General features: G+C 35.4%; 1 protein-coding gene across 3 annotated transcripts in view; it reads left to right on the forward strand.

The window, feature by feature from the left end:
* Positions 1-1903: 1903 nt before the first annotated feature.
* LOC108260373 (carotenoid-cleaving dioxygenase, mitochondrial) overlaps positions 1904-14471 on the forward strand; it is a 32585-nt gene continuing 20017 nt past the window's right edge. Inside the window, exons 1-3 of one of the 3 annotated variants that reach the window (XM_053677148.1) lie at positions 1958-2024; positions 4806-4892; positions 13369-13399. Coding sequence is in view for 1 of the 3 variants with exons in the window: in XM_017460623.3 (XP_017316112.1) it covers positions 2018-2024; positions 4806-4892 (94 nt within the window). In the remaining 2 variants the exon portion in view is untranslated. Of the gene's footprint in view, positions 2025-4805; positions 4893-13368; positions 13400-14471 lie in introns of all 3 variants that reach the window. The other 2 variants (XM_017460623.3, XM_053677149.1) reach the window with 2 other exon arrangements.

Genomic DNA, 14471 nt, shown 5'->3' on the forward strand with positions numbered 1-14471 from the left:
GATATGGATTTGTCTGCCTTTGTCTCCTTTAATAAAACTGTTAACTGCACTTGCGTCTGTCCTAATCTCCCTTACGTCTCACGACGTGACAACATTGACTAATAAATAAATCATACTGGGGTATATGCTGTCCTAGAAAAATAATCAACTTAAATTTAAGCAATCAATAAAAGCTACAGTGGATATAAAAGGTTAAAAAGAAACCAAGATAAATCGTGTTTTTTCCACCTTTAATGTGATATAGCAAACAACAAAATTCAAATAAACAAACATTTAGAAAAATTTTTTTAAAAGAAAAGAAAAAAATAATAATAATGGGGCATATGACTATGCTCAGAATGAACCGATCACATTCAAACTCATGTACAAAAGTAATTATCATAAACCTGTCATCACTGAAGTGATTCTGATTAACCCAAAATAAAGACCTGCTGTTTCTGTAAGATTTTCTTGACATCTTCTTGATTTCATCCGATGGCTGAGGAGATTGTTCACGGCTTACAAAGCATGTACGAGAGCTCACTGTCGAAAGGTATCAATCAGTAGAGGGGTACAAAAGAATTTCCAAAACATTAGATATTCTATGGGACACCATGAAGTCCATCATCAACAAATGGAGCAAATGGGGCACCACAGAGATGTTACCAAGAATAGGACGTCCCTCCAAAATTGACTAAAGGACAAATAGAAAACTGATCAGGGAGGCTGCCAAGACATCTTTAGCAACATTAAAGCAGCTGCAAGAATAAATGTCAAGTACTGGTCACTCCCTGCATGTGACAACAATCTATTCTATTCTTCACGTGTCTGGTCTACAAGGAATAGTGGTTAGATAGAAGCCCTTTATCATGAAAAAAAAATCAACAACAACCAAGACCTAATTGTGGTAAAATGTGTTATAGTCTGAGAAGAAGGTAGAATTAGTGTTGGCATAATTCTAAACAATGGTGCAGAAACAGCTTGTCACTCAAAGAACTCAGTGAAGCATGGTGCTATAGGTCTGCTTCTCTTCAGTGGGGACTGGGGTTCTATTCAAGACAGAGGGAATAATGGATAGCTCTAAATACTCATCTATTTTGGTACAATAACTGCAGGCTTTGGTTACACAGCTGAAGATGATGAAATGTCACACTCCAGAACGATAACAACCCAAAACACAAATCCAGCTCAACCAAACAATGGCTTCACAAGAAGAAGATCAATGTTTTGAAATGGCCCAGTCAGAGTCCAGATCTAAATCCTATTGAAAACCTGTGGAATGACTTGAAGAGAGCTGTGCACAGGAGATCCCCTCATATTTTGATAGATCTGGAGCATTTTTGCAAGGAAGAGTGGAATAAAACTACCCAAAAAGACTGAGTGCTACATTACAGCAAAAGGTGCATTAATAAAGTTAAGTGTGCACACCTATGCAACCAGGTTAGTGGGGGTTTCCCCCTCCCTACAATGTGCCTTTTGTCAATTGAATTTTGTTGGGCACTGTATCAAAATAAAAGTGGAAAAAGATCTGGCATAAATTATGAGACATTTTTACATCACAAAAACCTGAGTTTTAATAAAAAACACAACAAACAAACAAACAAACAAACAAAGTATGTCATATGAATACATGTCATTTAAACCATATAGTTAATGATGTCAAGGTTCTGATACCTGTCAGTGGTGATTGATATAGGAACAGTGATATCAATCAAAATTCACACTTTATTTTAATAATTATAGTTTACTGAGCTCAAGCTTGCTTTACTCCAAGGTCAAGTTCTAAAGATATTTTTGAGTCAATTCAATGTTAGGTGATTTAATATAAATACTTCTGGGGAAATGTGAAACCCTGCTCTAAAGGGTTTAGGCATGTTTATTTTTATTACCAGGAAGTAGCCTGGCCCAGTTACAAGCATGTTTACATAAGTCGACCAAAGATTGCATTCCTGCTCCAGTGCAAAGCAAAAGCATCTGGATTACAGTTGCTCTTTTCTTTTTGCTGTTTCAGTTTTGGTGAAAATAGTTAGAAATAGCCATGATGGGTAAGTCTGATCTTTACTTTTGCTGTTTATTTTTGATTACTTCTTTGTTCTCCTGTCTACAGGATATCAAACATGTTTGTAGCTTTTAATTTTATGTAATGAAATCAGAGTTCACATGCATACAGTATGTGTCTCTGTTCTAGTGTCAGTGACTATGTCCTCATTTGCCCACAGAGGTAACAGACAACACTTGCTGGGTCTGTCAGTAATGTATGTCATTTTATAGTTAAATAAAGGGTTGGGTGGTGTCTAGAATTACCTGTGCATTATATAGTTTGAATGCATACCTTCCAGTCAATCAGAATCGAGTATTCAGACAGACCATGGTATAAGATTATATGTTTAAGCATATAAACATTTATTTAAGCAAGGGTACAGTATTCCATAAGCCTGTGAATTCAGTACACTTTCCCTGCTAATAGAACAGTAAAATAATAAGCTTGTGATCATTAAATATGATCACAATTATGTCAGGTCAAAATTTATTTCTAGAGCACAATTAAAAGCAGTGAGAATTTCACCAAAGTGCTGTACAATAAAATGTTGAGCATATAAAAAGAAAGCATTAAAAGAAAACAAAATATGCTTGCTATATGCAGTGTAACAATATAAACACATTAAACAGAATGCAATCATAAAACTTCAACATAAAACCCTTAAACTAATCTTAATGAGAGGAGAATACCTCACATTTAAGGGCAGACTGTTCAAAAGTTTAGGTGCTGCAGCAGAGAAGGCCCTGCCATCCTTAGATTTACAGCGACAATGGGAGACAGTTAAGAGAAACTGATTACATGACTTATGTGCTCTTTGAGGAGAGTAAGGAATCAGAAGGTCACTAATGGATTTTGGTGTGACACAGATAAAACCTTGTACACAAAAACAGCAATTTTAAAATCGATTCTAAACTTTACAGGAAGCCAATGTAAAGTCACTAGAATGTGAGAAATGTGATGCCTCTTTTTTGTGCATTCAAGAAGTCTCGCTGCTGCATTTTGGACAATTTGCCAGCTAGAGATCGAAGTTTGAGGCAGGCCACAGTATAGGGAATTACAGTAGTCCAGACGTGATATTATGAATGGATTCAGTCTCCAAATCTTTTGGGGGCAGAAACTGTTCTAATTTCATAACCGAACTCATGTGAAAGAAACTGCCCTTTACCACTGTACTGATTTGTTTCTCAAAATTTAGTGATAAATCAAATTTAACCCCAAAATTACTTACATGTGGTTGAACACCAACAGAAAGAGAACCTAAATTAAAAGCAGATGGAGACTTGGAGGGGCCTTAAATCAGAATTTCACTTTTGTTTAAATGCAGAAAATGATTTGCCATCCAACATTTAATCTCCTCAAAACAGTCGCAAAGCAGTTCCAAAGTATAACTACTGTCAGTTTTAATGGTAGATAAAATTGTGTATTATCGGCATAGCAGTGGTAGGAGATCTTAAACTTTTTTTTTTAATAACATCCAAGGGGAGCATATAAAGTGAAAAAAGAAGAGGGCGTAAAATGGACTGCATAACAGGGGAGCCGACAAAGAAGAAAAGTTCTTATGTATTAAATATAATCTGTGGTTACTATCCATTTTTTCCCATCAAAATTGTTAATCTGACCAAATATATTATGATTTACCTTAAAATCAGTAGGCAGTGACAGAAACCCTACTTTCATATGATTGGAATAAACATATAACATAACATAAATACATCTATAGTATATAGTAACATTATACTTATTTCATGTCAGGATGTGACATATTTCAAGATGTGGGAGGCCACGCCGTCTGCCTCAGTCAGGAACAGGGCATGGCAGGCCTCCCTGACGGCCTCTAGCTAGAGCTTAGTTGGGTAGGCGACCTCATCCGCCTCTGGAGGTAGCTCTACAGGGGAGACCGCCCTGTTGGCCTCTGGCTGGAGAGGCCACCTCATCGACCTCTGGATGGATCTCTATGCCCTCCTTTCCTTCTTGTTTTGTTTTCTTTATGTCCTGTCACCCATGTCCTGTTGGTGTCTCCCTCATTTGTCCTAATTGCTCACACCTGTTTCCATTTACCATTTTGTGTGTTTCAGTTTGTGTATTTAAACTCCACGTTTCTTTGTTCTTAGCAAAGTAATGGTCAGTGTTTTTTTTTATTTTATTTTTGCCACCTTTACATTTTTGCATTACATGACACAGTCATTCAAACCAATGTTTTCAGATAATATTACAGTTACATTACGGTACCCTTATTGTTCTCTACAGTGCTTTTCTTTTTTATTGTTTTATTGGCAGTTAAAATAAGCAGATATGTTTAAGCATATTAAAAGCAAGAGTGCAATATTCCATAAACTTTCAAATTCAATACACTTTCCATGCTTAAAGAACAGTAAAATAAAACACTTATGATCATGTTTTAAATATAATCTGGTGTTATTTTTATTTAAAAAATATTTATTCCTTTTCCCATCAAAACTGTTTATCTGACCAAATATACTATGATTTACCCTAAAATCAGTAGGCAGTGATAGAACCCCTACATGGTATCTGGGTGGGGATGTGTTAGAGATGCTAATGCCATGAGTTGGCAAAAACTTTTTACCATCCTGATTAAGCATTTACATCAGCATGCAAGCCAAATAGAACAGTTTTACATAGAGAACACAACAGAGCATTATATTAAATATCAAATAAAACATTTTACGCAATTTCACTTAATATCCCAGCTGCACAAATAAATTGGTGTTTGAATATAATGATCTCATTTCTAAAGTAAAACACAGTACTTGATTTTCCTCCACAGCCCAACGCAACTATTTCCACATTTCCCGCTCTGCCATCGGCAGCACATCACCTTTCACCATGTCTCATGGAAAGCCTCATCCAATAGGTAAGATTAAGTCACTTTTGACATATGTTCCACTCCTCTCTCTCTCTACAGATATATATCTCTCTCTGTGTGTGTGTGTGTGTGTGTGTGTGTGTGTGTGTGTGTGTGTGTGTGTGTGTGTGTTTTAAAAATGTGGCTATTGATGCGTCAGCTGTGGTCAAATCAGCAATGATGAGGGTGGAATCACTCATGCGAGTCTGTTTTACATTATTTGATGTGCACAGTTTGCACCATCTCACCACACAGAGAAAAATTGCTTTGCACTTGCGTAAAGTTCAACTTGTTCCACACAATATTACTAAAATGGATTAATTTGGGTCTGAAGGCTAAGGCAAATCACACATGTGCTTATAGGAGCCAATCACACACATAAGCATTCACTGTGCTTCTAAATTTGGCTTTTTGAACTTTGACATCATTGTTACTATCTTTGAGTGCACAGTATTGTATTTTGACATTGTCTAAGTTATTGAGTTTGCTTTTAAACTAGGGTCTAGTCCAGGGGTGTCCAATCTTATCCTGAAAGAGCCATTGTGGGAGAAGGTTTTCATTCCAACCAAGCAGAATCCACACCTGATATTCTATTGAATGTCAACATCAACCGATGAAACAGATTTAGTCAGGATTTGACACCCATGGTCTAGTCTGTTTGTTGATCACCTTAATCTTTGCAAGTTTTGACTTTGTGTCTGATCTTTGGATTTGTCTGCTTTGCCAATATACCTGCATTTGAATGCAAACCTCTGTCCATTCATTCTCAGAGTTAATGCTCATATCAAACACCAGAATGTGGAAAAAGTGTGATCTCTGTGACTTTAACTGTGGCATGGTTATTTGTGCCAGATGGGCTGGTTTGAGTATTTCAGAAATTGCTGATCTCCTGGAAATTTCACACACAACAGTCTCTAGAGTTTAACTGAAGCTTAGAGACTATCTCATACTCATGAGCTGTATCTGCATGATTTTATGCATTGTGCTGCTTCCACATGATTGGCTGAATGGATAACTGGATAAATGAGCAGCTGTACATGTGTTCCTATTAAAGTGGATTGTGAGTGTATAGCAGAGAGAAATAGTTTGTATATAATGTAACCTTAGTTTTGACAGGTATAGGTCAAAGGTCAAAAAGATACATATTCTCACTCTCTATATCTAGATCAAAGGTCATGATCATAAAAATATTTATAGTTACGTTAAATCTGGATCACATACATTCGTGACACAAACGTTACTATACATGGTACGGCCATGTGTATTCCAGACACTCACACACGTTGCACACATGTTCTTTCTTTTCACATAGAATATGAAACTCTCCGAGGTAGGTCATAAAAATATATATAGTTATGTTAAATCTGGATCACATACATTCGTGACACAAATGTTACCATACCTGGTATGGCCATGTGTATTCCATCCACACACGTTGCACACATGTTCTTTCTAACACTCTGAGGTAGGTCATAAAAATATATATAGTTATGTTAAATCGGGTTCCCATCTATTCCTGACACAAACATTACTAGTTATGTTAAATCGGGATCCCATCCATTCCTGACACAAATGTTACTATACATGGAATGGCCATGTGTATTACACACAGACATCCAAACAAAAATATGACAAACACAAACACACTTTATTTTCATATTATTTAAAAGGAATTTAAGTGTTATGTACTAAATTACCATAATTATGAACACAAGTTGTTAAGTTGACAATCATTTTTAAAATTACGTTTCTCCATTTAGATTGTCTGCAGTAGAATGCAGTCTTTTAAACCAGGAAAAATGACTGCCTTTAAGTTTTATAACAATAGTAAGTAAAATCCAGTGTGATTTACATTACAAATCTCATACGTAACGTCTCTGCAGTATTTATACATGTTAAAGCACTGAATGAAATGAGCAATATAGACAAAAAATAAACACTCTACTAAAAGTGTCTACTACTTTTATCTCTCTCATAGAACTATCCACAGTCCAAAGGCTGTGGAGCTAGAAGGCTACGTGTGCGAATGACAAAAGATTTTAAAAAATAAAATAAAAAATGTATCAATACATGAAATTAGATTACACAATGTAGTTGAGGTTTACATGAATAAGCAGAAATGTAATCATGCTTATCTTTCCTATAGCACAAATGAAAAGCCCTCTCTAGATGAGCAGATTTGTCAAATGAAACTTTTTCCTTCTTATCCACTGCTATGGTAAATTAAAGAGTAGATATTCAAATTACACTGCTAAATATGACTAGCATTAGCTACGTGTAGTAGTGCAAAATAGTCCATCAAATGTATTAGCAGGTGTAGCCTATACACGAGTCCACTATTGGTCATATCACTATTGAGAACATGCCCCAAATTCATCTCTTTAGTAGAATTTAATTGTAAGTGAAATGATACTCACATTGTAATGTCCTTAGTATTTGTTCAGTCTACAGGTCCTCTAACACTCTGTTAAATGAATAAATGTAAATGTACTAAAATGTAAATTTTGTTTTAAATCAATTAATTCAGAAATTACACACAATATTAAGTTGATGTAATTATCAACATTATTATGTCAACACAACTCATCAAAATAATGTGTACAACTTTAAATATTTAATTAATTCAATAAATTAGAATTTTTAACTTGCAACCACACATTAAATTTAGATTGTAGGGGTTTGTTTTGTATAGCTCTGCTGTTAGAAAATACATGATGGTCGAATGTGAACATAAATGAGCAGAATGTAAGCTTGTGAAATAAATTAAACTTTATTGATTGCACTTTTGAGAAAATGGCATGACTTTGAATAAAAATTTACTGAAATAAATACTCTAAAACATTGATATACCCGAAGAAATGTAAAAAAAAAAAAAAAAAAAAAAAAAGTTTTTACATACCTTCTAAATAGGTCCCTTTAGGAGGTAAACGTTTTAAAGACGGTGTTTTATAAGAAACGCGCGTATTACATGCCTTCTGAACCTAACCCTTTAGGATGTAAAATGTTTAAAGTGCTACTTAAAAGAATCGAGAGTTTTGTTTAAACTAGAAGACACATTTTCCGGGCGATGTCTTGTAGGCCTATACACACTGTCCTACACATGTGTTTTCCCGGGGTGACAGTTCTGTAGATAGTGTAAATTTTACATTTATAAGCTCTGGTGACAGTGTCTGAAGTGTGTGTGTATGTGGGTGTGTGGGTGTGCGTGCGTGTGTGTGGGTGTGTTAGAGAGAGAGAGAGAGAGAGAGAGAGAGAGAGAAAGAAAGAGACAGAGAGAGAGAGAGAGAGTCATGTGTTTCTTGGGGGTTTGCTGCCCCGAATGCTTACAGTGTGTTTATGTTAATGAATTAAGGGACGAGTCATATGTTTCAGGGTTTTATGATCCCTACCAATGTGTACATTTGTGGTTTAAGTGAATCTTTGTTTCTGAAATTACTTCTGTGGTAATTATCAGTTTGTGTAACTAATCTATCAGAAAATACTAGACCCGGTGACTGAATGTGGTAGATGTATTAGAATTTTGGACATGTTATGCATGTGTAGCTCCCTATGTGTATGATCTATGTGTAATCCTTCTGTCAAGAAATGAACAGACTGAGGTTTGTGAAATAATTGAACTATTTATTGGCTACGTTGTTAAGAAAAACATTGTGATGTGTAAAACATTTCTACAGTCCTTCAACGCTATATGATGTCGTTGTTCTCTTTTACTGAGAGAAAGGTCAAAACTATCGGTGTTATTCGTTGTGGAGACTTAAGTGACAATATGTCTGAAGAAAATGAAAATATGTATTACATATCCTACCTTCTAACCAGGTTATTTTAAGGGTGAAAAAACCTTTTTTAAAGACGGTGTTTTAAAAGAGTCGTGCATTTTGGTTAAACTATAAACAAGATTTCAGAAAATGGTTCGCCAACAATGGTTCGTCACACCCCCCCCCCCCCCCCCCCCCAACCGTTACCCCCCCCCCCCCCCCCCCCCCCCGAACCCTGGGTAAAGACAGACTGGTGATCTGATCTATATTATATATACGTGTACCTTAGATAATGCCCCTCTGAATGCCATGGTGGGACGTTCCCGAGTTGAAGTACTGTACAAGTCCTAAGCAGTAGATCACCCCAATTACTCTTGTATACTCTTTCCATACCATCGTGATCTTTGCCTGACAAAACCACACACAAAACATATTTGACATTTGAGGCCTAATTCTAAAATCACCAGATACCAAATGCACAACCGTTTTGTCTTGCTGCCATCACAAAATTAAAATGTTTAAACCTTAAGTAACGTAGTCACGGAGGGTGTATATATTTTTCACACTGCATGAAGTTTGGGGATCCTTATAGACTGTGGAACAGAAATGTACTCAGTGTGTCTCCGCCGTTTTATTTTATATTGGAGTACAACCATTTTTCTTTTTTACCATTAAGGATGAAACACTTGTTTCTTTTAAAACATCATCTTTAAATGTTTTTCTACCTCCTAACTAAACCCTCGGACTTAAGACACGATCTTTGGAGTTGTTGACGCCCTGCTCAGGGTTAAACAACAACGTCTTTACATTACCTTAATTAATAAATTGTCAAACTAACCTCTTGGTTTTTTTTTTTTTTTTTGGAGCAAAAGTCAGGTCCTCTCTCATTTCAACAGGTCCTCTTGTTGGTGAATACACAGCAATCATCTAAGGGTATTAGGATTTCTCGGAGCAGACATTGTAACAGATAATTGCAGAGTTTCTTCTGTGTTTTAACTACGACATCTTAACCATTATTTTAACACTGAGACACACGACTCCCTTTAATTCATTAACAAACACATTTGTACGAATTCTGGTCAGCAAAACCCCCAAAAGAACACCTGTGTCTCTCTCTCTCACACACCCACACCCCCACACACCCACATGGTCATCAGAGGTCATAAATGTACTGCTGGGACATGGGATGTCAAAGCATAGACAAAAGCTTATGTATTTAGCGATAGTTCTGTGTAAGTATCCTCGTTGGCGAACCATTTTCTGAAATCTTGTTTATAGTTTAAACAAAATGCACGACTCTTTTAAAACACCGTCTTTAAAAAAGTTTTTTTCACCCTTAAAATAACCTGGTTAGAAGGTAGGATATGTAATACATATTTTCATTTTCTTCAGACATATTGTCACTTCAGTCTCCACAACGAATAACACCGATGGTTTTGACCTTTCTTTCAGTAAAAGAGAACAATGACATCATACAGCATTGAAGGACTGTAGAAATGTTTTACACATCACAATGTTTTTCTCAACAACGTAGCCAATAAATAGTTCAATTATTTCACAAACCTCAGTCTGTTCATTTCTTGACAGAAGGATTACACATAGATCATACACATAGGGAGCTACACATGCATAACATGTCCAAAATTCTAATACATCTACCACATTCAGTCACCGGGTCTAGTATTTTCTGATAGATTAGTTACACAAACTGATAATTACCACAGAAGTAATTTCAGAAACAAAGATTCACTTAAACCACCAATGTACACATTGGTAGGGATCGTAAAACCCTGAAACACACGACTCGTCCCTTAATTCATTAACATAAACACACTGTAAGCATTCTGGTCAGCAAACCCCCAAGAAACACATGACTCTATCTCTCTCTGTCTCTTTCTCTCTCTCTCTCTCTCTCTCTCTCTCTCTCTCTCTCTCTCACACACCCACACACACGCACGCACACCCACACACCCACATACACACACACTTCAGACACTGTCACCAGAGCTTATAAATGTAAAATTTACACTATCTACAGAACTGTCACCCCGGGAAAACACATGTGTAGGACAGTGTGTATAGGCCTACAAGACATCGCCCAGAAAATGTGTCTTCTAGTTTAAACAAAACTCTCGATTCTTTTAAGCAGCACTTTAAACATTTTACATCCTAAAGGGTTAGGTTTAGAAGGCATGTAATACGCGCGTTTCTTATAAAACACCGTCTTTAAAACGTTTACCTCCTAAAGGGACCTATTTAGAAGGTATGTAAAAACTTTTTTTTTTTTTTATTTATTTTTTTTTTTTTTACATTTCTTCGGGTATATCAATGTTTTAGAGTATTTATTTCAGTAAATTTTTATTCAAAGTCATGCCATTTTCTCAAAAGTGCAATCAATAAAGTTTAATTTATTTCACAAGCTTACATTCTGCTCATTTATGTTCACATTCAACCATCATGTATTTTCTAACAGCAGAGCTATACAAAACAAACCCCTACAATCTAAATTTAATGTGTGGTTGCAAGATAAAAATTCTAATTTATTGAATTAATTAAATATTTAAAGTTATACACATTATTTTGATGAGTTGTGTTGACATAATAATGTTGATAATTACATCAACTTAATATTGTGTGTAATTTCTGAATTAATTGATTTAAAACAAAATTTACATTTTAGTACATTTACGTTTATTCATTTAACAGAGTGTTAGAGGACCTGTAGACTGAACAAATACTAAGGACATTACAATGTGAGTATCATTTCACTTACAATTAAATTCTACTAAAGAGATGAATTTGGGGCATGTTCTCAATAGTGATATGACCAATAGTGGACTCGTGTATAGGCTACACCTGCTAATACATTTGATGGACTATTTTGCACTACTACACGTAGCTAATGCTAGTCATATTTAGCAGTGTAATTTGAATATCTACTCTTTAATTTACCATAGCAGTGGATAAGAAGGAAAAAGTTTCATTTGACAAATCTGCTCATCTAGAGAGGGCTTTTCATTTGTGCTATAGGAAAGATAAGCATGATTACATTTCTGCTTATTCATGTAAACCTCAATTACATTGTGTAATCTAATTTCATGTATTGATACATTTTTTATTTTATTTTTTAAAATCTTTTGTCATTCGCACACGTAGCCTTCTAGCTCCACAGCCTTTGGACTGTGGATAGTTCTATGAGAGAGATAAAAGTAGTAGACACTTTTAGTAGAGTGTTTATTTTTTGTCTATATTGCTCATTTCATTCAGTGCTTTAACGTGTATAAATCCTGCAGAGACGTTACGTATGAGATTTGTAATGTAAATCACACTGGATTTTACTTACTATTGTTATAAAACTTAAAGGCAGTCATTTTTCCTGGTTTAAAAGACTGCATTCTACTGCAGACAATCTAAATGGAGAAACGTAATTTTAAAAATGATTGTCAACTTAACAACTTGTGTTCATAATTATGGTAATTTAGTACATAACACTTAAATTCCTTTTAAATAATATGAAAATAAAGTGTGTTTGTGTTTGTCATATTTTTGTTTGGATGTCTGTGTGTAATACACATGGCCATTCCATGTATAGTAACATTTGTGTCAGGAATGGATGGGATCCCGATTTAACATAACTAGTAACGTTTGTGTCAGGAATAGATGGGAACCCGATTTAACATAACTATATATATTTTTATGACCTACCTCAGAGTGTTAGAAAGAACATGTGTGCAACGTGTGTGGGTGGAATACACATGGCTGTACCAGGTATGGTAACGTTTGTGTCAGGAATGTATGTGATCCACATTTAACATGACTATATATATATTTTATGACCTACCACAGAGTGTTAGAAAGAACATGTGTGCAACGTGTGTGGGTGGAATACATATGGCCGTACCAGGTATGGTAACGTTTGTGTCAGGAATGTATGTGATCCAGATTTAACATAACTATATATATTTTTATGACCTACCTCAGAGAGTTTCATATTCTATGTGAAAAGAAAGAACATGTGTGCAACGTGTGTGGGTGTCTGGAATACACATGGCCGTACCATGTATGGTAACGTTTGTGTCACGAATGTATGTGATCCAGATTTAACGTAACTATAAATATTTTTATGATCATGACCTTTGATCTAGATATAGAGAGTGAGAATATGTATCTTTTAGACCTTTGACCTATACCTGTCAAAACTAAGGTTACATTATATACAAACTATTTCTCTCTTATAGCATTCAAGCAAAAGCTTCAAATAGTTTATTACATGCTCCCAATGCTGGTGTTTATAATAACTTTATTTGTAGATGATGGTCATTTCATGATTTTTGAGTTTCAGATTTACATTCAGATAGTGAATATCCACAAAAATATTTGCAGCTACTGTTTATATAGAATAAAAGGAATTTGTATATTCCAGCATAGTATATAGTACAGCAGTGAGTGTGTTGAGAGGAAAAGAGGTTTAAGGCTTTTGTCTTCCAAAATGGTTGTTGGCCACTAGTAATGACATTGTTGTATGAATAAAAAGATGACATGCCTTAAAGCTATTATTGTGCTTTTGAATGATATTCTGTTTTAAAACAGGATGTAATACATACAATATATTATGCACAGTCATGTAAAAAAATAAGTACACCCTGTAAATGTAAATGTAAATTGTTGGCTTTTTTGACATATTTGGACAAGCAGACATTTGATCATCTTTTCAATCATTTATTCAACAGAAATATCAACAGATATTCTTCTGTGGAAAAAGTAAGTACACCCTTGGCCTCAGAAACTAGTATTGCCCCCTTTAGCAGAAATAACTTCTTGTAGGGTTTTTTTTTTTGCTTGTTTTTTGCATAATTGTCCACCAGTCTTGCTGGAATTTTTGACCACTCTTCCATTCAATATTATTTCAGGTGCAAGATATTTGAGGGTTTTCTTGCATGTACTGCCTCTTTCAAATAATCTCCCACAGCATTTTAATAAGATACAAATCTAGGCTTTGATTAGGCCATTCCCTAACCCTCCATTTCTTATTTCTGAGCCATTCCTTGTTGGATTTGCTAGTGTGCTTAGGATCATCATCCTATTGAAAAGTCCACTTTCAGTTCAACTTCAACTTTTGGACAGATGGCCTCACTTTATCTTCAAGCACTCTTTGATATGATGCAGAATTCATAGTTGAATTAATGAATGCAAGCTGTCCAATCCCTGAGGCAGTGAAGCAACCCCAAACCATAACATTTCCAACACCATGTTTCACAGTTGGAATGAGGTGCATGCACTCTGATACCAACAGTTGCAAGACCAACTAACAGATCCTATGGTGAAATTTTGGGGTTCTTGGAGACTTCTTTTTGCATCAGATGGTCTGCTCTTGGGCTGAATTTGCTGGGACAGCCAGTCCTGGACAAATTGGCAGTCATTTGAAATCTGCACCACTTATAGATTATTTTTTTACAGGGGAATGATGCATTTCAAATAATTTGGAGATCATTTTAAATCCCTTGCCAGACTCATAGGCATCCACAACCTTTTTTTTCCGAAGGCCTTATAGAACTCTTTAGATTTCGGCGTGATGATACCACACAATAGCAAAGGGAACACCAGACACTAGATATGAGAAGGGTATAAATAAGACAGGTTCCACCTTCACTCCCTAAGCAGGTTCTAATAACTGGCACCCAATATTGAACACCTGATTCAAATTTTATGGATTTGAAGATGTGATAAATGTAGGGGTGTGCTTGTTTTTTTTCCATGTGACTGATCTGTTTTTTCTTAATTTAAATTGTGAAATTACTACAAAATGTCAATTTTATGTTTCATTTTATAGTGT

The sequence above is a fragment of the Ictalurus punctatus genome, chromosome 28, assembly GCF_001660625.3.
Source record: "Ictalurus punctatus breed USDA103 chromosome 28, Coco_2.0, whole genome shotgun sequence".
NCBI classification, from domain to species: Eukaryota; Metazoa; Chordata; class Actinopteri; order Siluriformes; family Ictaluridae; genus Ictalurus; species Ictalurus punctatus.